General features: G+C 44.9%; 1 protein-coding gene across 3 annotated transcripts in view; it reads left to right on the top strand.

Moving 5' to 3' along the window:
• The window catches only part of FAM135B (family with sequence similarity 135 member B), a 273,666-nt gene extending 249,214 nt beyond the window's left edge, over positions 1-24,452 (top strand). Inside the window, exons 15-20 of one of the 3 annotated variants that reach the window (XM_067017174.1) lie at positions 1,532-1,623; positions 2,649-2,746; positions 4,266-4,417; positions 21,007-21,117; positions 22,796-22,909; positions 23,346-24,452. In XM_067017174.1, the coding sequence (XP_066873275.1) occupies positions 1,532-1,623; positions 2,649-2,746; positions 4,266-4,417; positions 21,007-21,117; positions 22,796-22,909; positions 23,346-23,551 (773 nt within the window). In that variant the 3' untranslated portion in view covers positions 23,552-24,452. The remainder of the gene's footprint in view (positions 1-1,531; positions 1,624-2,648; positions 2,747-4,265; positions 4,418-21,006; positions 21,118-22,795; positions 22,910-23,345) is intronic. The other 2 variants (XM_067017173.1, XM_059042852.2) reach the window with 2 other exon arrangements.
• Positions 24,453-26,316: the final 1,864 nt, after the last annotated feature.

Here is a 26,316-nt window from a genome sequence, read left to right as displayed (position 1 = left end):
AGAGTTTTACAGGATCCATTGGTCACATTCCACTTACAAGGCTATACTGATACTAACAGAGAACTGAAGAAATTGGGGATGGTTATGGATATTTGCCCAACTCTTCATATTGTGCCCAAAGCCCAAGATTTATACTCTTGTAAGTGTCCTCAGTGGAACACATCATCAGATCATATTTTTTGAAAAAGTTTTAAGTCGCAGAAAGTTCTCTGTTGCTCAGCAGCTGAAGGAGAAGGGCACACTTCCATCCCTTCCTTAGACTCCTTACGCTAAACAGAAACCGTTGATACATACTTATTAAGGCCACAACCTAGAATGCCATTAGGTAGCTTTAAACAAGAACAGGACCAAAGAGCAAACTTTTACTGTCAGAAATGAAAGGAATGAACAAAATTTAACTTAGGACAAAATAGAAACATTTTCTAAAAGAACAGGAGTATTTTATAACTGTCGCCCTGCGTGTATGCGCGTGTGCTCTGACAGGCCATTGTCGTGGGTCACCCTTCTCTTGGGTCATCCTTGAAAAGTAGAAGCCTGTCAAACATCTTTAGTTCTCCCATATTCTGTGTGGCATTTCCATCCTCCTTTGAATCACTTGGTGGTTTCATAAAGAAGGGTATAAAATTGGTAGTCAAGTATATCACTTGTAGTTTCCAAGCTGCTTTGAAAGGATGGTTACATGGTAAAGTAGGTCACCTATATAGCCACATAAGCAGCTTCGGACTTTCAACTCTGTAGGGATCCCTTTGAGGAATAGATTAAAACATTCATTAAGCTACCACTGAACCCCATGGCCTGCATGAAATTTACCCCTAACCATACTCGAACATGAAGCTTATTCTGTTATAGCAGAACTGTTTTCCACATGATTTTCACTTCAGGGATGCATTCTGTGTGTTCTTTGTGTCTTTGCTATTGGCAGCAGAGCCTCAAGTCTATAAGCTCTTCTTCCTCTGACCCGATCGATGGTCACTCTGGCAGATGGTACCCATGGAGCTTTGCCCTTGCTGACTCTGGTTCCCAAGGGTGACTCTTACTCTGTTGTACATAACTGTGCCCCTGTTTGAGGGACTTACTTGCTGACGACCTGTAAATGGCAGAACTAGTCCTTGTATTAAGGAAGCGATTTGAGAGGGGACTTGTAGATATCACATGATGCCACATCAGTGTGTCCTCATTAAGTGACACCACTTGCAGAATGTCCTGAGTAAACAGAATTGGCTGCCAAAGAAGGGAGAGGCGGCGTGCCTTCAACCGTTCCTGCGTGCAGGATGTTTACAAGCCGCATATTTATAGATCAGGGAGTAACCCCACTGAGGGAGGACTGCCAGAGGCCCTGACCCTGTGTGGACAGGAGGAGGGAGCAGCGTGGGGACCAGTGGGTTGCGCATGTTTAGTTGTTTTTATTCTCAGCTTATTGAAAAAACGGGCCATGGAGGGGGACCGGAAAGGAGTAAGAAATAAATCCCTGGTGTGTCAGCTGTCATATGATTAATTGTGGATCCGTGGTGGGGTTATCTGTCGTTTTTAGGGAACAGTGCGGACCTCCGTCTGGTAAAGACTTTCATAGAACTGGGGCTCCCTGGAGGAAAACTGGACTTCCTAATGTCTGAAAAGAATCAGGTATGACAACAAAAGCATCAGAACCGCAAGAATCCCTGATTCCTGTCTTAGATGAACCTCCTAAAGTCACCATGATGGTTTATGGCCACACAGATGGGAGGGGACTTTACCAAGGAACACTGGCCAGGCACTTGGAAGGTCTGGAGAGCTCATTTTCTTTGGGGAGGAGGAAATAGTAAGAAGGGGGGACATGTGAGTCAGGTGACTGGGCCTTTTGACCTCACAGATCATAGGTTGAGTGAGAGCTCAGAGCATACATGATTGGGCATCCGTGGGTGTGTACTGGGGAGGGAGTTTGTCACTGGCATCTAGGTAACCAATGGAGCTGGATTATGACCTTTTCATAGTCAGAGGTAAACTATGGGGCCTTTGCTATTTCAGGTCTGGAGCCTTAATGGGATGTCAAGGTAGATGAGAACTGAGAGATTCCATGGCCAAGAGGTGGGGCTGGGTGGAATGTTGTCATTAAGTCCCATTCCATGGGGCTTGAGATGGATGAGGCTAAGTATTCTTTGGAGACATAGCACTACTTATAACTAAAGGGCCCCGTGACCACCGACAATAGGAATCGTATAGAGAATAATCAACAAGCAAACACTGGAAGGTACAGTCTCATTCCTCCTCTCCTAGTGGTCCGTCCCGTTGCCTTTTCTTCGACACCTGCTCTATACAAGGCATGCACTTGGGTGCATGGGGTATAAATGGGAGGAGGAGAGAGGATTGCTTCGAGCTTCCACGATGCGCTCAGCATTTGGCGTCTGTTTCTTCATTTACTTTTCCCAACCGTTCTGTGAAGTGTTTGCACCGTTGTCGCCTCACAAAGAGGGAACCCACAGTCCGACCCGGAGAGCCCCCATCGGGGGCTCCTTTTCTTGTTGTCGAATACTGATTTGTACCCTAATGTCAGGCGTGGGCGTGCCCCCAGGACGCACGGTGGTGTTCAGTGGAGGAAGGTGGGCTTGTGCACAGGGCCCGGCCTGGCACCACGCACTCTCCAATTACCCGTTCCCTCTCTCTCCTTCCAGATGGACACGTTTGCAGATTTTGATACCATGACCGATCGGTTACTGGATGAAATCATTCAGCACATTCAGCTGTATAACCTCTCCATATCGCGAATTAGGTAAAAGGAAACCACAGGTAGTTAATGCTGGGGGGAGGGGTACCATTTTTACGTGTTCGCTGTGTACAAGTTCAGCATGATGTCGTCCATATACCGGTCTGGGATAAGTTAACTTGGGACCTTTAAGGGGTTAGATTACTTTCAGAACAGCAGTGGGTACCAGGGCTGCTTGACACGCCCATATCTGTCATAGCAGGTGAGCAGGAGAATAAACACCGCGTAGCTCAGTAGTAAGAGAACTGGACTTAAACAAATATCCTAGGTTTTAAATTCTCGTTCTTCTAACACTCCCAGGTTTGTGTCCCGATTCTACCATATAACCTTTCACAAGCTTTCTACATCTCTGGGCCTCGGTTTCCCCATCTATTAAGCAGGACCAGCCCTGAGGGCATGCGTCGCCTGCCCCGTAAAAGGGTTTCAGTCAGTGCTAAGTGTGTCCTTCCACTGTAACAGGCAACTTGGCGTAAATATTGAGATGGTTAAGGTGAGAGTCAGTCGCTTGTGTTTCTCGGGCACTTGCAGATGCGGACATAGTGGCGAGTCCTCAACATCCATGAGCCCATTTAGGCCTCTAAGATATCACTTCTTTATTCAGCAGATGAGGTTTCACAGGCCTACAGAGTTAGGTAAAAATACAAGGACGGGGCTTTCCTGGTGGCGCAGTGGTTGAGAGTCTGCCTGCCGAGGTAGGGGACACGGGTTCGTGCCCCGGTCCGGGAAGATCCCACATGCCATGGAGCAGCTAGGCTAGGCCCGTGAGCCACGGCCGCTGAGCCTGCGCGTCCGGAGCCTGTGCTCCGCAGCGGGAGAGGCCACAACAGTGAGAGGCCTGCATACAGCATAAAAAAAAAAAAAAAAAAAAAAAAAAAAAAAAAAATACAAGGACGCACACGAGAAGAGCTCGGGAGCTAATATAATAGCTAATATAATAGGGTTTTGATAAATAATCATTTCATTTGAAAGCGGCGGTGTGTGGAATCCATAGATGCTGCTCTTTCAGCAGCAGTACAGCTGGAGCACAGCGCGTGCTGGGGGCTGAGAGCGGGCAACTCCCTAACTGTACTGAGTGAACGAGGGACGAGTGAAGTTGGAGAGGCAGGCAGAAGTCGGGACACGAATGGCCTCGTAAGCCAGGCCAAGGAGCTGGGATTGTACCCTGCGAATGACCGGGAGGGTTCAATGCTCCAATGTGGATTTCAGAAAGAACCCCCGGGTGCACTGAGGGAGGCGTAGAGGCCAGAACTGGGGGGAGGAGGGTGCTCTAGTAACACCGAGATGCCCACACTTCCCTCCTGACCACCCCGGGCTCAGAGCTTCCGTCCACAAAGGCCCCACCTCGGGCATCACGTGGCCAGCGTTTAGAAACCCCATGGGCATGAATTAGCGCCCCCCCCCTCGCCGGTTGCCCCGAATCCCATGGGAGGTGGAGGGTGGCTCCCCCGCGGTGCTCCCGGTGCGGCAGTCTCCTGGCAGCCAGCCTCCCGCTGCAGCTCACGCGGACCCCTCCGTCTCTCACCAGCTTCATCGGCCATTCCCTGGGCACCATCATCATCCGATCGGTCCTAACGCGGCCCCGGTTCCGCTATTACCTCAGCAAACTGCACACCTTCCTGTCGCTGTCCGGGCCGCACCTGGGGACCCTGTACAACAACAGCACACTGGTCAGTACAGGTAAGGCTCTCCCCGGCCTCGCTGTCCCTCAGAGTTCGCGCAGGACCCGGGGGAGGGGGGACCAGAGACAGAGGCTCTTCTTGATGGAACCTGTGGCTTTGGAACCCCCTTCAAAGCGTGAGATGGTGGGAGGAGACCTGGGCTCAGAAAGATGTTATTTTGTTTGTGAGCTGAATGAGATGTTAGACAAGATGTTTCGCAAGGTCTCTTCTGCTTCCGTTTTCTGTGAATAAAAATAAATAGTGGTGGGGAAGAGAGAGCGAGGGGTGTCTGTGCATTCGAGCTCTTGTAACAAGTTGCCATAGACTGGGTAAGGGGATTTATAAATAACAGACATTTATTTCTCACGCTCCTGGAGGCTGGAAAGCCCAAGATCGGAGCACTCGCAGATTTGGTATCGGGTGAGGTCCCGCTTCCCGGTTCACAGACGGCTGCCTTCACACTACGTGCTCACAGGGTAGCAGGGTCAAGGGAGCCCCTGGGGTCTCTTCTATAAGGTCGCTAATCCCATCCACGGAGGTCCAGCCCTCATTCACCTAATCACCTTCCAAAGATCACACCTTCAAATACCATCACATGGAGGGCTTTAGTTTTCAGCATATGGATTTTGGGGAAACAAACATTCAGTCTATAGCAATGGGCTTTGAATCATGTCACTTCCATGACAAGCTTATGGTTAAGTTCTAACCCAGGCACTCGAGGAAGACTCTGACCAAGACATTTCATCTCTATGTTGCTTAGTTTCCTTATTGGTAAAATGAAGCTAATGTGTATATGTTTGTGTATAAGAATGGATACATGTATGCTCTGTATGTATAGATATACATATGCCTGTCTATAAACATATATTTTATATATGCGTATACACGTGTGTGTATGTCTTTATATGTCTATAAACATGGACATTATATATATACACATATATGGGGGTGTGCATGTGGGTGTGAATGTGTGTGCCATAGAATTGTTGGGGATTAAACAGGAGAGGGAAAAAAGGAGTTATCATGTATGCAAGGTGACCTATAGCTGGATTCTAAGCTTCTTCCTGGGATGACCACACAGCCACAGCTCCAAGGCTCTCACGGTTTCCTCTATGTTGTAAGGGAGGGACATCATGGAGGGTGAAGCATTGAGACTCCATGAATCTTGGAAGATGAGCAGAATTTCCAAGACAGCGAATGGTAAGACGAGTTTTCTGTGCAGAAGAAATAGCGTATTTAATACCCTAGACCTCGATGTAATCAGGAGACCACAGGTGGTTCTCTGTGACAGAAACACAGGGCAACCTGCATTTGCAGAATGACCATGGCGGTCTCAGCAAGAGCCTGGTGATGATGAAGAGCCTTGTGCGACGTGGTGGTGCTAGAGTTACCCTGTAGACCGTATAGATACGACTAATGGGGCGGCATCCGTGGAAGTGACATGATTGGACGTAGACAGCCCAAGTATTATAGGTCATTGGGGTTTGTATAATCATGAACAGTTTATTAAATTGTATTCCTAACAAGGAGTTCGGTAGTTCCCGACTGCCCCAATCCATTTCGTGTTATTGGGCGTCACCCCAATAAGATTCCCCTCCGTGCCTATCTCCCAGCTCTCGGCCACCTGCTCCCCTATACCTGACCAGCACTCAGGACAGACTGGGCTGCTTGTTTTCCTCACAGGAGGTGGGTCAGATTTGTTTGCTTTTTGTTACTGTAGGACATCAATTGGGAACATGAGTTATTTGACACAATAATACATAACAAATGGAAGTCCTTTCCCCTGTCAAGCTGTCTTTCCTCACAAACCAAGGAAGGCATTTTTGAACAGAAACAAATGATTTGAACCACATTTTTTCACAACAGTAAAGTAATTTTGCAACACTATAAACAGTTGAAAAATGAGACATTACCAATAATCCTTCCAACCTAGTATAGCGAGAGTGATTTTGTATGGTTCGCTCTCCTTATCTTTGCATGCATATGCACATTTACATGGCAGTAATCATAATATATATAGACCCCGTGTCTTGTTTATTTCCTTGCATTTTTTAATAGCTCTTTATTGGAGTGTAATTGCTTCACAATACAGTGTTAGCTTCTGTTGCACAGCAAAGCAGATCAGCCATATGCATACACATGTCCCCATATGCCCTCCCTCTTGAGCCTCCCTCCCACCCTCCCTATCCCACCCCTCTAGGTGGTCACAAAGCACCGAGCTGATCTCCCTGTGCTACGCTGCTGCTTCCCACTAGCCAACTGTTTACATTCGGTAGCGTATATGTCGATGCTACTCTCACTTCGGCCCAGCTTCGCCCTCCCACCCCATTTCATCAAATCCGTTCTCTATGTCTGCCTCTTTATTCCTGCCCTGCAACTAGGTTCATCAGTACCATTGTTTTTTTTTAGATTCCATGTATATGTGTAAGCATACGGTATTTGTTTTTCTCTTTCTGATTTACTTCACTCTGTATGACAGACTCTAGGTCTATCCACCTCACTACAAATAACTCAATTTCGTTTCTTTTTATGGCTAATATTCCATTGTATATATGTGCCACATCTTCTTTATCCATTCATCTGTTGATGGGCATTTAGGTTGGTTCCATGTCCTGGCTATTGCAAATAGAGCTGCAATGAACATTGTGGTGCATGTCTCTTTTTGAATTATGGTTTTCTCAGGGTATACGCCCAGTAGTGGGATTGCTGGGTCATACGGTAGTTCTATTTTTAGTTTTTTAGGAAACCTCCATACCTATCTCCATAGTGGCTGTTTCAATTTACATTCCCACCAACAGTGTAGGAGGGTTCCCTTTTCACCACAGCCTTTCCAACATTTATTTTTTCTAGATTTTTTGATAATGGCCATTCTGACCGATGTGAGGTGATACCTCACTGTAGTTTTGATTTGTATTTCTCTAATAACTTGTGGTGTTGAGCATTTTTTCATGTACCTCTTGGCCTCTGTATATCTTCCTTGGTGAAATGTCTACTTAGGTCTTCCACCCATTTTTTAACTGGATTGTTTGTTTTTTTTGATATTGAGCTCCGTGAGCTGTTTGTATATTTTGGAGATTAATCCTTTGTCTGCTGTTTCATTCGCAAATATTCTCTCCCATTCTGATGGTTGTCTTTTTGTCTTTTTTATGGTTTCCTTTGCTGTGAAAAAGTTTTAAAGTTTAATTAAGTCCCATTTGTTTATTTTTGTTTTTATTTCTGTTACTCTAGGAGGTGGGTCCAAAAAGACCTTGCTGTGGTTTATGTCACAGAGTGTTTTTCCTATGTTTTCCTCTAAAAGTTTTATAGTGTCTGGTCTTACATTTAAGTCTTTAATCCATTTGGAGTTTATTTTTGTGTGTGGTGTTAAGAAGTGTTCTAATTTCATTCTTTTACATGTAGCTGTCCAGTTTTTCCAGCACCACTGATTGAAGAGGCTGTCTTTTCTCCATTTTATGTTCTTCCTTCCTTTGTCACAAATTAGGTGCCCATATGTGCGTGGGTTTATCTCTGGTCATTCTATCCTGTAGCATTGATCTATATTCCTATTTTTGTGCCAGTACCATACCATCTTGATTATTGTAGCTTTGCGATATAGTTTGAAGTCGGGGAGCCTGACTTCTCCAACTCCGTTTTTCTTTCGCAAGATTGCTTTGGCTATTCGTGGTCTTTTGTGTTTCCATACAAATTGTAAGATTTTTTGTTCTAATTCTGTGAAGAATGCCATTGGTAGTTTGATAGGGATTGCATTGAGTCGGTAGATTGCTTTGGGTAGGATAGTCATTTTCACAATATTGATTCTTCCAATCCAAGAAAATGGTATTTTTCTCCAACTGTTTGTTTTTCTCCATCTTTGATTTCTTTCATTAGTGTCTTATAGTTTTCTGAGTACAGGTCTTTTGCCTCCTTTGGCAGGTTTATTCCTAGGTATTTTATTCTTTTTGTTGCAGTGGTAAATGGGGGTGTTTCCTTAATTTCTCTTTCTGATTTTTTGTTGTTGGTGTAGAGGAATGCCAGAGATTTCTTGCCCTAATTTTGTATCCTGCCACCTTACCAAATTCAGTGATTAGTTTTAGTAGTTTTCTGGTGGCATCTTTAGGATTTTCTATGTATAGTATCATGTCATTGGCAAATAGTGACAATTTTACTTCTTCTTTTCAAATTTGTATTCCTCTTATTTCTTTTCTTCTCTGATTGCTGTGGCTAGGACTTCCAAAACTATGTTGAATAATAGTGGTGAGAGTGAGCATCCATGTCTTGCTTGTGATTTTAGAGGAAATGCTTTCAGTTTTTCACCATTGAGTATGATGCTCACTGTGGGTTTGTCGTATATGGCCTTTATTATGTTGAGGTAGGTTCCCTCTATGCCCATTTTCTGGAGAGTTTTTATCATAAATGGGAGTTGAATTTTGTCAAAAGCTTTTTCTGCATCTATTGAGATGATCATATGTTTTTTATTCCTTAATTTATTAATGTGGTGTATCACATTGATTTGCATATATTGAAGAATCCTTGCATCCCTGGTATAAATCCTACTTGATCATGGTGTATGATCCTTTTAATGTGTTGTTGGATTCTGTTTGCTTCAGATTTTTGTTCAGGATTTTTGCATCTATGTGCATCAGTGATATTGGTATATAATTTTCTTCTTTTGTGATTTCTTTTTCTGGTTTTGGTCTCAGTGTGATGGTGGCTTCGTAGAATGAATTTGGGAGTGTTTCTCCCTCTGCAATTGTTTGGAAGAGTTTGAGAAGGATCAATGTTAGCTCTTCTCTAAATGTTTGATAGAGTTTGCCTGTGAAGCCATCTGGTCCTGGACTTTTATTTGTTGGAAGATTTTTAATTATGGTTTCAATTTCATTACTTGTGATAGGTCTGTTTATATTTTCTAATTCTTCCTGGTTCAGTCTTGGAAAATTGTACCTTTCCAAGAATTTGTCCATTTTATTGGCATATAGTTGTTTGTAGTAGTCTCTTCTAATCAATCCTTTGGATTTCTGCAGTGTCAGTTGTGATTTCTCCTTTTTCATTTCTAATTTTATTGATTTGTATCCTCTCCCTTTTTTTCTTAATGAGTCTGGCTAAGTGCTTATCAATTTTGTTTATCTTCTCAAAGAACCAGCTTCTAATTTTATTGATCTTTACTGTTGTTTTCTTCATTTCTATTTCATTTATTTCTGCTCTGATCTTCTTTTTCTTGCGGTTCGCGGGCCTCTCACTGTTGTGGCCTCTCCTGTTGTGGAGCAGAGGCTCTGGACGCACAGGTTCAGCGGCCATAGCTCACGGGCCTAGCTGCTCCGCGGCATGTGGGATCTTCCCGGACCGGGACACAAACCCATGTCCCCTGCATCGGCAGGTGGACTCTCAAGCACTGCGCCACCAGGGAAGCCCTCTGCTCTGATCTTAATGATTTCTTTCCTCCTACTGACTTTGGGTTTTCTTTGTTCTTCTTTCTCTAGTTGTTTTAAGTGTAGGGTTAGACTGTTTATTTGAGATTTTTCTTGTTTCTTAAGGTGAGATTGCATTGCTATAAACTTCCCTCTTAGAACTGCTTTTGCTGTGTCCCATAGATTTTGGGTCATTGTGTTTTCATTGTCATTTGTTTCTATGTAGTTTTTTATTTCTTCTTTGGTTTCTTCAGTGATCTCTTGGTTATTTAGCAGCATACTGTTTAGCCTCCATGTATTTGTGTTTTTTACAGTTTTCTTCCTGTAATTGATTTCCAATTTCATAGGGTTATGGTCAGAAAAGATGCTTGATACAATTTCAATTTTCTTAAATTTTCCGAGGCTTGATTTCTGACCCAAGATGTGATCTATCCTGGAGAATGTTCCATGTGCACTTGAGAACAAAGTGTATTCTGCCACTTTTGGGTGGAGTGGTCTATAAATATCTATTACATCTATCTGTGTTTCCTTATTTATTTTCTGTTTGTATGATCTGTCCATTGGTGTAAGTCGGGTGTTAAAGTCCGCTACTATTATTGTGTTACTGTCGACTTCTCCTTTCCTGGTTGTTAACATTTGCCTTATGTATTGGTGTGCTCCTATGTTGGGTGCATAAACATTTATAACTGTTATATCTTCTTCTTGGATTGATCCTTTGATCATTATGTAGTGTCCCTCCTTATCTCTTGTAACAGTCTTTATTTTAAAGTCTATTTTATCTGATACGAGTATTGCTACTCCAGCTTTCTTTTGATTTCCTTTGCATGGAATATCTTTTTCCATCCCTTCACTTTCAGTCTCTATGTGCCCCTAGGTCTGAAGTGGGTCTCTTGTAGACAGCATATATATGGGTCTTGTTTTTGTATGCATTCAGCCAGTCTGTGTCTTTTGGTTGGAGCATTTAGTCCATTTACATTCAAGGTTATTATTGATATGTGTGTTCCTATTGCCATTTTCTTATTTGTTTTGGGTTTGTTTTTGTGGGTCTTTTTCTCCTCTTGTGTTTCCAGCTTAGAGAAGTTTCTTTAGCATATTTAGTAAAGCTGGTTTGATGGTGCTGAATTCTCTTAGCTTTTGTTTGTCTGAAAAGCTTTTGACTTCTCCATTGAATCTGAATGAGCTCCTTGCTGGGTAGAGTAATCTTGGTTGTAGATTTTTCTCTTTCATCACTTTAAGTGTATCCCGCCACTCCCTTCTGGCCTGCAGAGTTTCCACTGAAAGATCAGCTGATAACTTTATGGGGATTCCTTTGTATGTTATTTTTTGTTTTTCCCTTGCTGCTTTTAATATTTTTTCTTTGAATTTAATTTTTGTTAGTTTGATTAATATGTGTCTTGGTGTGTTTTTCCTAGGGTTTATCCTGTATGGGACTCTCTGTGCTTCCTGCACTTGGGTGACTATTTCCTTTCCCATGTTAGGGAATTATTCCACTATAATCTCTTCAAGTATTTTCTCAGACCCTTTCTTTTTCTCTTCTTCTTCTGGGATGCCCATAATTCTAATGTTGGTGCGTTTAGTGTTGTCCCCAAGGTCTCTGAGATTGTCTTCAATTCTTTTCATTCTTTTTTCTTTATTCTGCTCCTCGGCAGTATTTCCACCATTTTGTCTTCCAGCTCACTTATTCCTTCTTCTGCCTCCGTTATTCTGTTACTGATTCCTTTTAGTGTATTTTTTCATTTCAGTTATTGTGTTGTTCATCTCTGTTTGTTTGTTCTTTAGTTCTTCTAGATCTTTGTTAAACATTTCTTGTAGTCTCTCAACCGTGCTTCCATTCTATTTCCAAGATTCTGGATCATTTTACTATCATTACTCTGAATTCTTTTTCAGGTAGATTGCATATTTCCTCTTCATTCATTTGGTCTTGCAGGTTTTAACCTTGTTCCTTCATCTGTGACATATGTTTTTGCCATCTCATTTTTTTTTTTTTTAATGAGTGGGATTGTGTTCCTGTTTTACTGGTTGTTTGGCCTGAGGTTTCCAACATTGGAGTTTGTAGGCTATTGGGTAGAGCTGGGTCTTGGTGCTGAGATGAGGAACTCTGTGAGACCTCACTCCGATGAATATTCCCTGGGGTCTGAGATTCTCTGTTAGTCCACTGGTTCAGACTCAGAGCTCCCACCACAGGAGCTTCCCCCCGACCCCGGGCTCGCAAGCCACGTGGGGTGGCAAGAAAACCAAAAAAACAAAGTACAAAATAAAATTAGACTAGGAAACTAACAGATATGTCAGAAAGAATGTAAAAATAAAAATATAGATGAGAGTGAGCCAGAGACCACGAATCAGCTGCTCCTTTAACCCCGTCCTGTTTGAGCGAAGGGCAGACGCCCTCGTACAACCTACGCACAGAGGCGGGGCCAAGTCCAAAGCTGAACCCCAGGAGCTGTGCGAACAAAGAGGAGAGGGGGAGGTCTCTCCCAGCAGCCTCAGAAGCAGCGGATTAAAGCTCCACAATCAACTTGAAGTGCCCTGCATCTGTGGAAAACCTGAATAGACAACGAATCATCCCAAGTTGAGGAGAGACGGCTTAAAGATGGCGGAAGAGTAAGACGCGGAGATCTCCTTCCTCCTCACAGAGACATCAGAAATACATCTACACGTGGAGCTTCTCCTGTAGAAAACCCACCGAACGCTGGCAGAGGACCTCGGACCTCCAAAAAGGCAAGAAACTCCCCACATATCTGGGTAGGGCAAAAGAAAAAAGAATAAACAGGGACAAAAGAATAGGGACGGGACCTACGCCAGTGGGAGGGAGCCGTGAAGGAGGAAAGACTCCCACACACTAGAGGCCCCTTCGCGGGTGGAGACTGTGGGCGCCGGAGGGGGAAGCTCCGGAGCCGCGGAGGACAGCTCAGCCACAGGGGTGCGGAGGGCAAAGCGGAGAGATTCCCGCAGAGGATCGGTGCCGCCCGGCACTCACCAGTCCGAGAGGCTTGTCTGCTCGCCTGCCGGGGCGGGCGGGGCCGGGAGCTGAGGCTCGGGCTTCAGTCGGATCCCGGGGAAAGGTCTGGAGTTGGCAGAGTGAAGACAGCTTGAAGGGGGCTAGTGCGCCACGGCTGGCCGGGAGGGAGTTCGGGAGAAGTCTGGAGCTGCCGAAGAGGCAAGAGACCTTTTCCTCCCTCTTTCCTGCCTGGGCGCGAGGAGAGGGGATTAAGTGCGCCACTTAAAGGAGCCCTAGAACCGGGCGCGGAGCTACCGAAGAGACAAGAGACTTTTTCTTGCCTCTTTGCTTCCTCGGGTGTGAGGTGAGGGGATTAAGAGCACCGCGTAGAGGAACTCCAGAAACGGGCGTGAGCCGCGGCTGTCGGCACGGACAGTAGAGACGGGTGTCGGACGCTAAGGTTGCTGCTGCCACCACCAAGAGGCCTGTGTGTGAGCACAGGTCACTCTCCACACCGGCCCTCCCGGGAGCCCGTGCAGTCCGCCACTGCCGGGGTCCCGGGATCCAGGGACAGCTTCCCCGGGAGAACGCCCGGCGCGCCTTGGGCCTGTGCAGCGTCACGTCGGCCTCTGACGTCGCGGACTCGCCCCGCCCCCGTGCCACTCCCTCCCCCCAGCCTGAGTGAGCTGGAGCCCCCGAATCAACTGCTCCTTTAACATCGTCCTGTCTGAGCGAAGGGCAGTCGCCCTCGGACAACCTACACGCAGAGGCGGGACCAAGTCCAAAGCTGAACCCCAGGAGCTGTGCGAACAGAGAGGAGAGGAGGAGGTCTCTCCCAGCAGACTCAGAAGCGGCGGATTAAAGCTCCACAATCAACTTGAAGTGCCCTGCATCTGTTGAAAACCTGAATAGACAACGAATCATCCCAAGTTGAGGAGGTGGACTTTGGGAGCAAGATATACTATTATTTCCCCCTTTTTTTTTCTTTTTGTGAGTGTGTATGTGTGTGCTGCTGTGTGAGATTTTGTCTGTATAGCTTTGCTTGCACCATTTGTCCTAGGGTTAGACCGACCCATTTTTCTGTTTTTTGTTTGTTTGTTTGTTTGTTTGTTTTTTTAAAAGGAAATTTTTCTTCTTAATAATTATTTTTCATTTTAATAACTATACTTTATACTACTCTGTCTTCTCCCTTTCTTTCTTCCTTTCTTCCCTCCTTCCCTCCTTCCTTCCCCCCTTCTTTCCTCCCTTCCTCTCTTCCTTCCTCCCTTTCTTCCTCTGCACCTTCCGTCCTTGCTTTCTTGCTTCCTTCCTTCATTTCTTCCTTCCTTTCTTCCTTCCTTCCCTCCCTCCCTCCTTCCTTCCTTTTCTTTCCTCTCTATTTATTCTACCTTTTATTTTGAGCCGTGTGGATTAAAGGTTCTTGGCGCTCCAGCCAGGCACCAGGGCGGTGTCCCTGAGGTGGGAGAACCAACCTCAAGACACTAGTCCACAAGAGACCTCCGAGCTCCACGTAATATCAGACGGCGAAAATCTCCCAGAGACCTCCATCTCAACACCAAGACCCAGCTTCAATCAAGGACCAGCAAAGAACAGTGCTGGACACCCTATCCCCAACAAAGAGTAAGACAGGTCTACAGCCCCATCCATTAGCAGAGAGGCTGCCTAAAATCATAATAAGGTTACCAACATCCCCAAACACACCACCAGACGAGGACCTGCCCACCAGAAAGACAAGATCCAGCCTCATCCACCAGAACAGAGGCACTAGTCCCCCCAACCAGGGAATCTACTCAACCCACTGAACCAACCTTAGCCACTGGGGACAGCCACCAAAAACAACAGGAACTACGAACCTGCAGCGTGCAAAAAGGAGACCTCAAACACAGTAAGATAAGCGAAATGAGAAGACAGAAAAACACACAACAGATGAAGGAGCAAGATAAAAACACACCAGACCTAACAGATGAAGAGGTAATAGCCAATCTACCTGAAAGAGAATTTAGAATAATGATGGTGAAGATGATGCAAAATCTTGGAAATAGAATAGACAATTTGCAAGAAACAGTTAACAGGGACCTAGAAGAAATAAAGAGGAAGCAAGCAATGATGAGCAACACAATAAATGAAATTAAAAATACTCTAGATGGGATCAATAGCAGAATAACTGAGGCAGAAGGACGGATAAGTGACCTGGAAGATAAAATAGTGGAAATAACTACTGCAGAGCAGAAGAAAGAAAAAAGAATGAAAAGAACTGAGGACAGTCTCAGAGACCTCTGGGACAACATTAAACGCACCAACATTCGAATTATAGGGGTCCCAGAAGAAGAAGAGAAAAAGAAAGGGACTGAGAAAATATTTGAAGAGATTATAGTTGAAAACTTCCCTAATATAGGAAAGGAAATAGTCAATCAAGTCCAGGAAGCACAGAGAGTTCCATACAGGATAAACCCAAAGAGAAACACGCCAAGACACATAATAATCAAACTGTCAAAAATTAAATACAAAGAAAACATATTAAAAGCAGCAAGGGAAAAACAACAAATAACACACAAGGGAATCCCCATAAGATTAACATCTGATCTTTCAGCAGAAACTCTACAAGCCAGAAGGGAGTGGCAGGACATATTTAAAGTGATGAAGGAAAAAAACCTACAACCAAGATTACTCTACCCAGCAAGGATCTCATTCAGATTTGATGGAGAAATTAAAACCTTTACAGACAAGCAAAAACTGAGAGAGTTCAGCACCACCAAACCAGCTCTACAACAAATCCTAAAGGAACTTCTCTAGGCAAGAAACACAAGAGAAGGAAAAGACCTACAAGAACAACCCAAAACAATTAAGTAAATGGTAATAGGAACATACATATCGATAATTACCTTAAATGTAAATGGATTAAATGCTCCCACCAAAAGACACAGACTGGCTGAATGGATACAAAAACAAGACCCCTATATATGCTGTCTACAAGAGACCCACTTCAGACCTAGGGACACATACAGACTGAAAGTAAGGGGATGGAAAAAGATATTCCATGCAAATGGAAATCAGAAGAAAGCTGGAGTAGCAATTCTCATATCAGACAAAATAGACTTTAAAATAAAGACTATTACAAGAGACAAAGAAGGACACTACATAATGATCAAGGGATCGATCCATGAAGAAGATATAACAATTGTAAATATTTATGCACCCAACATAGGAGCACCTCAATACATAAGGCAAATACTAACAGCCTTAAAAGGGGAAATCGACAGTAACACAATTATAATGGGGGACTTTAACACCCCACTTTCACCAATGGACAGATCATCCAAAATGAAAATAAATAAGGAAACACAAGCTTTAAATGATACATTACACAAGATGGACTTAATTGATATTTATAGGACATTCCATCCAAAAACAACAGAATACACATTTTTCTCAAGTGCTCATGGAACATTCTCCAGGATTGATCATATATTGGGTCACAAATCTAGCCTTGGCAAATTTAAGAAAATTGAAATCGTATCAAGTATCTTTTCCGACCACAACGCTATGAGACTAAATATCAATTATAGGAAAAGATCTGTAAAAAATACAAACACATGGAGGCTAAACAATACACTACTTAATAACGAAGTGATCACTGAAGAAATCAAAGAGGAAATCAAAAAATACTTAGAAACAAATGACAATGGAGACACAACGACCCAAAACCTATGGGATACAGCAAAAGCAGTTCTAAGAGGCAAGTTTATAGCAATACAATCATACCTTAAGAAACAGGAAACATCTCGAATAAACAACCTAACTTTGCACTTAAAGCAATTAGAGAAAGAAGAACAAAAAAACCCCAAATTTAGCAGAAGGAAAGAAATCATAAAGATCAGATCAGAAATAAATGAAAAAGAAGTGAAGGAAACAATAGCAAAGATCAATAAAACTAAAAGCTGGTTCTTTGAGAAGATAAATAAAATTGATAAACCATTAGCCAGACTCATCAAGAATAAAAGGGAGAAGACTCAAATCAATAGAATTAGAAATGAAAAAGGAGATATAACAACTGACACTGCAGAAATACAAAAGATTATTAGAGATTACTACAAGCAACTGTATGCCAATAAAATGGACAACCTGGAAGAAATGGACAAATTCTTAGAAATGCACAACCTGCCGAGACTGAACCAGGAAGAAATAGAAAATATGAACAGACCAATCACAAGCACTGAAATTGAAACTGTGATTAAAAATCTTCCAGCAAACAAAAGCCCAGGGCCAGATGGCTTCACAGGCGAATTCTATCAAACATTTAGAGAAGAGCTAACACCTATCCTTCTCAAACTCTTCCAACAGATAGCAGAGGGAGGAACACTCCCAAACTCATTCTATGAGGCCAACATCACCCTGATACCAAAACCAGACAAAGACGTCACAAAGAAAGAAAACTACAGGCCAATATCACTGATGAACATAGATGCAAAAATCCTCAACAAAATATTAGCAAACAGAATGCAACAGCACATTAAAAGGATCATACACCATGATCAAGTGGGGTTTATCCCAGGAATGCAAGGATTCTTCAATATACGCAAATCAATCAATGTGATACACCATATCAACAAACTGAAGGAGAAAAAACATATGATCATCTCAATAGATGCAGAGAAAGCTTTTGACAAAATTCAACACTCATTTATGATAAAAACCTTGCAGAAAGTGGGCATAGAGGGAACTTTCCTCAACATAATAAAGGCCATATATGACAAACCCACAGCTAGCATCGTTCTCAATGGTGAAAAACTGAAACCATTTCCACTAAGATCAGGAACAAGACAAGGTTGCCCACTCTCACCACTCTTATTCAACATAGTTTTGGAAGTTCTAGCCACAGCAATCAGAGAAGAAAAAGAAATAAAAGGAATCCAAATAGGAAAAGAAGAAGTAAAGCTGTCACTGTTTGCAGATGACATGATACTATACATAGAGAATCCTAAGGATGCTACCAGAAAACTACTAGAGCTAATCAATGAATTTGGTAAAGTTGCAGGATACAAAATTAATGCACAGAAATCTCTGGCATTCTTATACACTAATGATGAAAAATCTGAGAGTGAAATTAAGAAAACACTCCCATTTACCATTGCAACAAAAAGAATAAAATATCTAGGAATAAACCTACCTAGGGAGACAAAAGACTTGTATGCAGAAAACTATAAGACACTGATGAAAGAAATTAAAGATGATACAAATAGGTGGAGAAATATACCATGTTCTTGGATTGGAAGAATCAACATTGTGAAAATGACTATACTACCCAAAGCAATCTACCGATTCAATGCAATCCCTATCAAATTACCACTGGCATTTTTTACAGAACTAGAACAAAAAATTTCACAATTTGTATGGAAACACAAAAGACCCCGAATAGCCAAAGCAATCTTGAGAACAAGAAATGAAGCTGGAGGAATTAGGCTCCCTGACTTCAGACTCTACTACAAGGCTACAGTAATCAAGACAATATGGTACTGGCACAAAAACAGAAATATAGATCAATGGAACAGGATAGAGAGCCCAGAGATAAACCCACACACATATGGTCACCTTATCTTTGATAAAGGAGGGAAGGATATACAGTGGAGAAAAGACAGCCTCTTCAATAAGTGGTGCTGGGAAAACTGGACAGCTACATGTAAAAGTATGAAATTAGAACAATCCCTAACACCACACACAAAAATAAACTCAAAATGGGTTAAAGACCTAAATGTAAGGCCAGACACTATCAAACTCTTAGAGGAAAACATAGGCAGAACACTATACGACATAAATCACAGCAAGATCCTTTTTGACCCATCTCCTAGAGAAATGGAAATAAAAACACAAATAAACAAATGGGACCTAATGAAACTTAAAAGCTTTTGCACAGCAAAGGATACCATAAACAAGACCAAAAGACAACCCTCAGAATGGGAGAAAATATTTGCAAATGAAGCAACTGACAAAGGATTAATTTCCAAAATTTATAAGCAACTCATGCAGCTCAATAACAAAAAAACAAACAACCCAATCCAAAAATGGGCAGAAGAACTAAATAGACATTTCTCCAAAGAAGATATACAGATTGCTAACAAACACATGAAAGAATGCTCAACCTCATTAATCATTAGAGAAATGCAAATCAAAACTACAATGAGATATCATCTCACACCGGTCAGATTGGCCATCATCAAAAACTCTAGAAACAATAAATGCTGGAGAGGCTGTGGAGAAAAGGGAACCCTCTTGCACTGCTGGTGGGAATGTAAATTGATACAGCCGCTATGGAGAACAGTATGGAGGTTCCTTAAAAAACTACAAATAGAACTACCATACGACCCAGCAATCCCACTACTGGGAATATACCCTGAGAAAACCATAATTCAGAAAGACTCATGTACCAAAATGTTCATTGCAGCTCTATTTACAATAGCCAGGACATGGAAGCAACCTAAGTGTCCATCAACAGATGAATGGATAAAGAAGATGTGGCACATATATACAATGGAATATTACTCAGCCATAAAAAGAAATGAAACTGAGTTATTTATAATGAGGTGGATAGACCTGGAGTCTGTCATACAGAGTGAAGTAAGTCAGAAGGAGAAAAACAAATACCGTATGCTAACACATATATATGGACTCTAAAGGAAAAAAATGTCATGAAGAGTTTAGTGGTAGGACGGGAATAAAACACAGACTTACTCGAGCATGGACTTGAGGATATGGGGAGGGGGAGGAGTGGGCTGTGACGAAGTGGGGGAGAGGCAGGGACATATATACACTATCAAATGTAAATTAGATAGCTGGTGGGAAGCTGCTGCATAGCACAGGGAGATCACCTCTGTGCTTTGTGACCGCCTGGGGGGGTGGGATAGGGAGGGAGGGAGAGAGGGTGATGCAAGAGGGAGGAGATGTGGGAGCATGTGTGTATGTATAACTGATTTAGTTTGTTGTAGAGGGAAAACTAACACACTATTGTAAAACAATTATACTCCAATAAAGATGTTAAAAAAAAAAAAAAAAAAAAAATATAGATGAATCAACAACGGGAAGGTACATCAGTACCACAATAGTAAAAAAGAGGAGGAGGGAAAGGAAAAAAAGAAAAAGAGAGAAAGAAAGGGTGGGGGGAAAGGCCTTGGCTGTGGAGGGCGGGGCCTAAGTAAGGGTTTGGGTGGTGGGCGGGGCCAATGCTTAGGACCCACAGGGCTGGAAAAGGCCCTGGGGGCCGTGGGGGGGGGGCTTAGGCTCAAGGAAGAGAAGGGGTCCAGGCGTGTCCCCCACCCTGGTCTCAGAGGACAGGGGACCTCACTTGGGAGCCTAGCAGGCTTCCTGGGCTCGAGTGGGTGGGATAAACATCCTCCTTTCCTCTCCTGCTTCTCCGGTCGTGGGGAAGGAGGGCCCCTCCCCCCTGCCTCTCCTGATCTCTGCAGCCTCCCTCCTATCCTCCCAAGACCAATGTGGCTTTGCGGGGGTGGGCCTTGGAGGGCAGGGGACTGGTCTGGGAGCTCAGCAGGCTCCCCATGCCCGAATGGGTGGGGCAGTCACCCTCCGCTCCTCTCCTGCTCCTCCTGCAGGGCCCCTCCCCCCTGCCTCTCCTGATCTCCCCGGCCTCAGCGGCACTGATCTTGTCTGGCCTCCACTTCTCCTACCTCCTAGATCCCCCTACATCCTACTGGTTCACTTTGGGGTTCCTCCCATCTCCTTGGGGGTCAGAGTCCCCCGCCAGCAGCTGACAGGCGCCCTAGTTGTGGGGAGACGCTAACTCCGCGTCTTCCCACGCCGCCATCCTCCTTGCATTTTTATAAAATTCCTTTCTTTCTGCTTGTGACATAATACTCATATACTCCTCCGTGCTAGTGTCAGCATAGCCAGAGTAAATGGACAGACCTCGAAATAGATTGAGTTTAGCTTTTTGATCTCCTACATGGATCTGTAAGGAGCGTTCTTATATACTTTCTTTCGGTACTTAGGACAGTTGCCTTAGGTTAGATTCATAGAAGGGGACTGAAAAGTCAAAGGGTTTGGATAGTTTCATGACTCCTGAAGCCTGTCTCATACGATTTTCTATCCCCGCTACCAGTACATAAGGATACAAATGTCCCTCTGACTTCCCAAATATTTGTTAAATTGCCTAGCACGTTCTCATTTTTAAGCTAGCTAACAAATCACAGTTTAATGTTAATCTTTCCCCTATTCTTTTTCACTTTCTTTTTGTTTGATGTATTTGATGTGGGTTTTGCTTTGTTTTCGTCTTTCTAGGCTTGTGGCTCATGCAGAAATTGAAGAAATCCGGGTCCCTCTTGCAGCTGACCTTCAGGGATAATGCTGATCTGCGCAAATGTTTCCTTTACCAGCTAAGCCAGAAAACAGGTGAGCGGATCCCCTGCAGCACCCCGGGGCCGCGATGAGTGAGAGACGGAGAGCCAACTCCTGAGACCCAAATTAGAGTCAAGGCCGCGTTGACTCACTCACAGAAGGATGTCATCATGAGCGGCATTGTTACACAGTCTCCTCAACTCGTGGAGAGGCCAACAGCTACCCGAAAACCCAGCCGCCCCCGACCGCCTACCCCCATGGCCTGGGGACGGTATATGATGAGAGGCAGTTGTGTGCGGTGTCACCGCTACAGCAGAGCTGTAACTGCCACCGCCCGCCAAGCCTTTAATGTCCTAACTGCACAGGCCCCAAGGTCTATGTGCCAACTCCCGGCTCTTCAGCCCGGTGCAGATCCACCTACCGAGAGGGCAGGTGGACACTGTCCATTTCTCTTGGCAGCGCAAGGGGAGATGGGGGTCCCTGTCGCAGGCCTGAGATCACACCTGCACCCGCACTCTGTAGTGAGGAAGCACACGTAGTTGTCGAAGACCCTACCTGCCACGGGAGCGACCAGAGCACAGCAGGGACCTCGTGTCCGTGGAGAGAGCAGAGAGGCTGCCCGACTGTCCCGCTCAGTCCTGCTGAGCGAGCCGGCCCGGCCCAGGGTCTGCCTCATGGTCCACAATCGTCCATTACTTTATAAACACTGACCCTGATGATCTCTCTGTCTCCTCGAAAGCGAGTCCGGCATAGCCCTGGGCTGACGGTAACCTTGGTCCAGTCCCTTACCCACGTGTGTCTCTGAGTGCTGTGTTGAGGGATATCCCCCCACGGGGAAGTGAGGAAGGACGCTTGGGCAGCGGGGCAGTTGGACCACAGCGTGGTCGCCCCGGACATCTCAGCGGGCCCCCCCCGCTCTGGGAGCTTGGGAGCTGGGGTGGCCCTACAGAGGTATCCTGACGGAGGGCAAAGGGCTGGTCTTTATACCCCCTGCCCCGTATCTGCTGGTCACTGAGTCTAGCCAGCCCCCAGTGCATTATGGTCTCGGGCTGTCCCCGTATCTGCTGGTCACTGAGTCTAGCCAGTCCCCAGTGCATTATGGTCTCGGGCTGTGATCTCGGATGAGAAGACTCACGTCAGTGAAGGTGTCCCCCACAGGGTCCCTGGGCCGAGAGCAGGCCGGTGGAGGGCCTGCGTGGAGCACTGCAGCACCCGGAGATCCCTGATGGGCTCTGGGGACAGAAAGTATAGTCTGTGATGCTTAACTTAAAAGATCCCTCAGCCTCAGTGTGAGACTGATTCCAGGGTGGTGCAGCTACCTGCAGGGAGAGGAGGTCAGAGGTTGATTTCCTCAGGCAGGTGACATGACCGAGGCTGGAACGAAGGGGGCCGTGGGGTTGGGGAGGAGAAGCAAAGTACTAGATTTACTTCCTCATGGACTCCCCAGTATTCCCAGCCCAGAAGGGCATTTCTGTGTCTTCCGTGCTGTCTATCTCTCACTGTCCAGAGCAGTGAGCTACGTGTCCCCTTAGCTTCCGTGGCTGATGAGGACAAAGCCATTACCTTCCCTCTTTCAGCCCCCCAGACCAGAAGGTCCTTATGCAGTGACTCAGCCAGCGTGTCTGGTGTCTTCTCCCTTCTCCTCTCTCTGGGGCAAGTTTGTAAAAGGTATGCAAAGCGGAGGCTACGGTGAAACTACCTGGGTAAAAAGCGCCCATCTGGCTTATTGCAGGTCTGCAGTATTTTAAAAACGTTGTGCTGGTTGCTTCTCCCCAAGACCGCTATGTGCCATTTCATTCAGCCAGGATCGAGATGTGTAAAACTGCCCTCAAAGACAGACACACAGGTGAGCCACATTTCTTTCCCTTTTCTCTTTTTTTTTTTTTTTTTTTTGCGGTACGCGGGCCTCTCACTGTTGTGGCCTCTCCCGCTGCGGAGCACAGGCTCCGGACGTGCAGGCCCAGTGGCCATGGCTCACGGGCCCAGCCGCTCCGCGGCACGTGGGATCTTCCCGGACCGGGGCTCGAACCCGTGTCCCCTGCATTGGCAGGCGGATTCTCAACCACTGCGCCACCAGGGAAGCCCCCCTTTTTTCTTTTCTTTTCTTTCCTATTCTCCTTCTCCTCCTCCTCCTCCTCCTCCTCCGTTTCGTGACTTTCTGATTTAAAAGCAGAAGGAAATCATGAAGGTGCTGTACCCATGAGGGCACACACCCAGCACTTTTCTCTAGATTGTGCGGCTGAGTTCTGCCCCGATCTCCTATGCGCCCTCCCTCCTTGCAGGACCCGTTTTCGCGGAGATGATCAACAACCTCCTCCGCCCGCTGGTGGACGCCAAGGACTGCACTTTGATCCGACACAACGTGTTCCACGCCTTGCCCAGCACTGCCAACACCCTGATTGGCCGAGCGGCTCACATCGCTGTACTGGACTCCGAGGTCTTCCTGGAGAAGTTCTTCCTGGTGGCAGGACTCAACTACTTCAAGTAGCGGCTTTGAGGGAGCCGCCGTGGGGAGCTCACCGGCAACGTTGAAGATCCGTGAGAGCTCCGGCTGAGACATCCTTTGACACACCTCTGTCATTCCAGGCTGGAGCTCAGAGAGGAAGGCGCTGAGGGATGGAGGGTGGGGTAGGATCAGACATTCGAGGTGCTTCCATTTTGGAGATTGGGGAAAGCTGAACCGATAGTGTAAAAGACAACGGACTTTGCCCGAACCTGTCTAGCCACCTGGAGTCTCGTTCAAGATGCTTTCTAGGAAAATTCTGAGAAAATAAAAAAACAGAATACTTGGAGTTGTTGAGCCCACCTTCTTAACTACCACTGGCTCACAGAGAGATCACGCCAACTTAACTAGATTTGTTCGGTGTGTGACTAGTTCATAGCTTTATCATTTTTGATGCACACAGCATTTCAGAACTCAGGTTAACCTCTGTGCAGAAGTGGAACATATCTGTGTAAATACAGTCCTTAATAGATTCAAATGTGCCACTTGTTCAAGACCACGTGATGCCCATATTCTCATTCTCTCCTCATGTTTTCTCAACAAGGGACAAAGGAATGCTTTGTAAACTCCAATTTTGTTTCATAACAGCAGTGGGTGGGCTGCTTCGAGGTATGGGGAGAGGCAGGTGATGCTATCGGTAAATGCAGGTCTGTTGCAGAGAAAAAATAACTGGTGAACTGGCTGCTCCACCTACTTCTCCAGATTTTTTCTCTGCGTGGCCTTGGTCCGCACATTACTTTCGTGATTGCTGAAATCTCTGTCCGTGGTGGGGAAAATTGACTGAGACTAAACCTAGCAGAAGGGCGCACTGAGATGAATGAACATGTGTGAAGCTCCTGTTGATATACTTCCAAAGAAATGCTATGTTAGCATTTGATGCACTTGCAAAAAATTAAAACCATTCATATGGCCAGCTGCTTCTCCTCTCCGTGGAAGGGGAAAGACATCTAACTGGAGGAGTGCTGGATTTAAAACCTCAGGGGAGCTCTAAGAAGGGTGCTGGTTATCTTTCACTAGAAATGTCTTCTTGCCTTAGGAAAATAAAGGGCTAGGAAAGGTCACCACTGATACAAACCAAGAGACAACAGGGACAAAACATGAGATCAGAGAGGAGAACAACAGCCAGGTTGAGGACTCAAATTGTTACTGGAAATTGACTTAAGGGGAAGTTTGGAAAATTACCAGGGTGTTTGATATGGTCCCAAAGACTGAGTACACTCTATGAGTTGAAGGAAAACTAGAGAATCAGTTGTACTGAAGGAATGCATGACCCAGGACCGTAGGGATAACTAACACAGGAGACCCATCTTCTGGAGGCAAAAAACTCCTGCTTCTGCAAAATTTGCTTCTAAAAATGTAGAAACTCATCGAGGACCAGATTCGTGGCCGCAGCCCCTGGACCCCAGAACCTTGGTGATGACCGCCAATGCCATGGTAATAAGCCAGGTGATTCTAGACTCACCTGAGAATTTTAGTTCCTTGCATATTAGCAATGTGACTTTGGAAAACAAAGTAGACCATGGGGACCAAGTCCAGGTGGACGGCTTTGCAGGAGAGCAGACTTACGCCTTCCTTAAGAAAGGAAAAGGTGGGGAGGGAGTTGAAGGACAGACTCCCACACAACAGATGTAGGGTTTCTATGGGTCTTCTTCAAACTTTAATTGTATCTTGGTCTGAACACGTATGGGACCAGTAAGTCCTCTGGTCACTCTCCCACTCGGTATTTTTCCAGGTTCCCGATGGGCATAGACTCTGGTTACGTATGAACAAGACCAGTCCGCTATGTAACCCAGAGGGGATAGGCTGCCTGCAGTGCAGCCTGTGATGTTGTGTTTCTTGGTCCAGATAAGTGCCCGAGCTCAGTGCAGGACCATACGTTTGTAGCAGCTTCTCCTTTTTGGCCAAATGAGGAGCCCTGCCCCTCTGGTGAGCATTTCATTTTTGTGTTCCCAAATGCCCGTCAGCAAAGTTTGTCATTCCCTGGTCATTTGAAAGACCGTGCAGCCAGCGGTTATGGAGCCAGGGTGAATCCATGATCATCGTCTTTTCCAATAACCAGATGCCATTTTTAACTTCAATATGCTGTCTGGACATAGAACTAACGGCAATAAACGTCCAGCCGCATGGTGCACCTCTTTTTTATAGGGGTGCTCTGCTGTCTTTGTAAACCCTCTCTGGCCTCTGAGCATCTATTGTAATTGTGTAGAAAGTACATCTCTATATTGTAAATAAGCGTGTCCAGTGTTGCGTGTCATGCCTCATTTGAAAAGGCTTTTTTATGTCTCTTTCTATTGAAGTATAGATATATAATGTACATATATATATATACACATAAAAGTATATACATAAAATGTAAAACAGGGACATTCTATTATTGACTATAAAATTATAACAAAATGCCGGCCAAGATAATAATAGGTCTTCATCCTCAGCAGACTTTCTGTTGTTTTGTTTTTATGATTTGTTAAGTTTCTCAGAACTAGTTAGAAGTAAAAATGAGTAATACTGAGATGAGCTGGAATTTGTTGTTCGTGTGCCAGATGCACCCAGAGAAGCAGATGTAAATCTAAAGTGACCTTGAGGCAAAATAAATACCTCCATGGCAGGTTGAAATCAGCTGGCGTGTTGTGCACCTGGGGAGAAGGCGGACGGAATAGATTCCCGTTCGTTTCTAGAGTCCACAGGTATTGACTGAGCAACTTGCATCTGTGCCCGGTGAGAGCACAGGGTAAAATGCAGAGTCCCTGCTC

Source organism: Kogia breviceps, chromosome 17, assembly GCF_026419965.1.
Source record: "Kogia breviceps isolate mKogBre1 chromosome 17, mKogBre1 haplotype 1, whole genome shotgun sequence".
Taxonomy (NCBI): Eukaryota; Metazoa; Chordata; class Mammalia; order Artiodactyla; family Physeteridae; genus Kogia; species Kogia breviceps.
The sequence above is the reverse complement of the archived record's forward strand: the minus strand, read 5'-3'. Positions and strand labels throughout refer to the sequence as shown.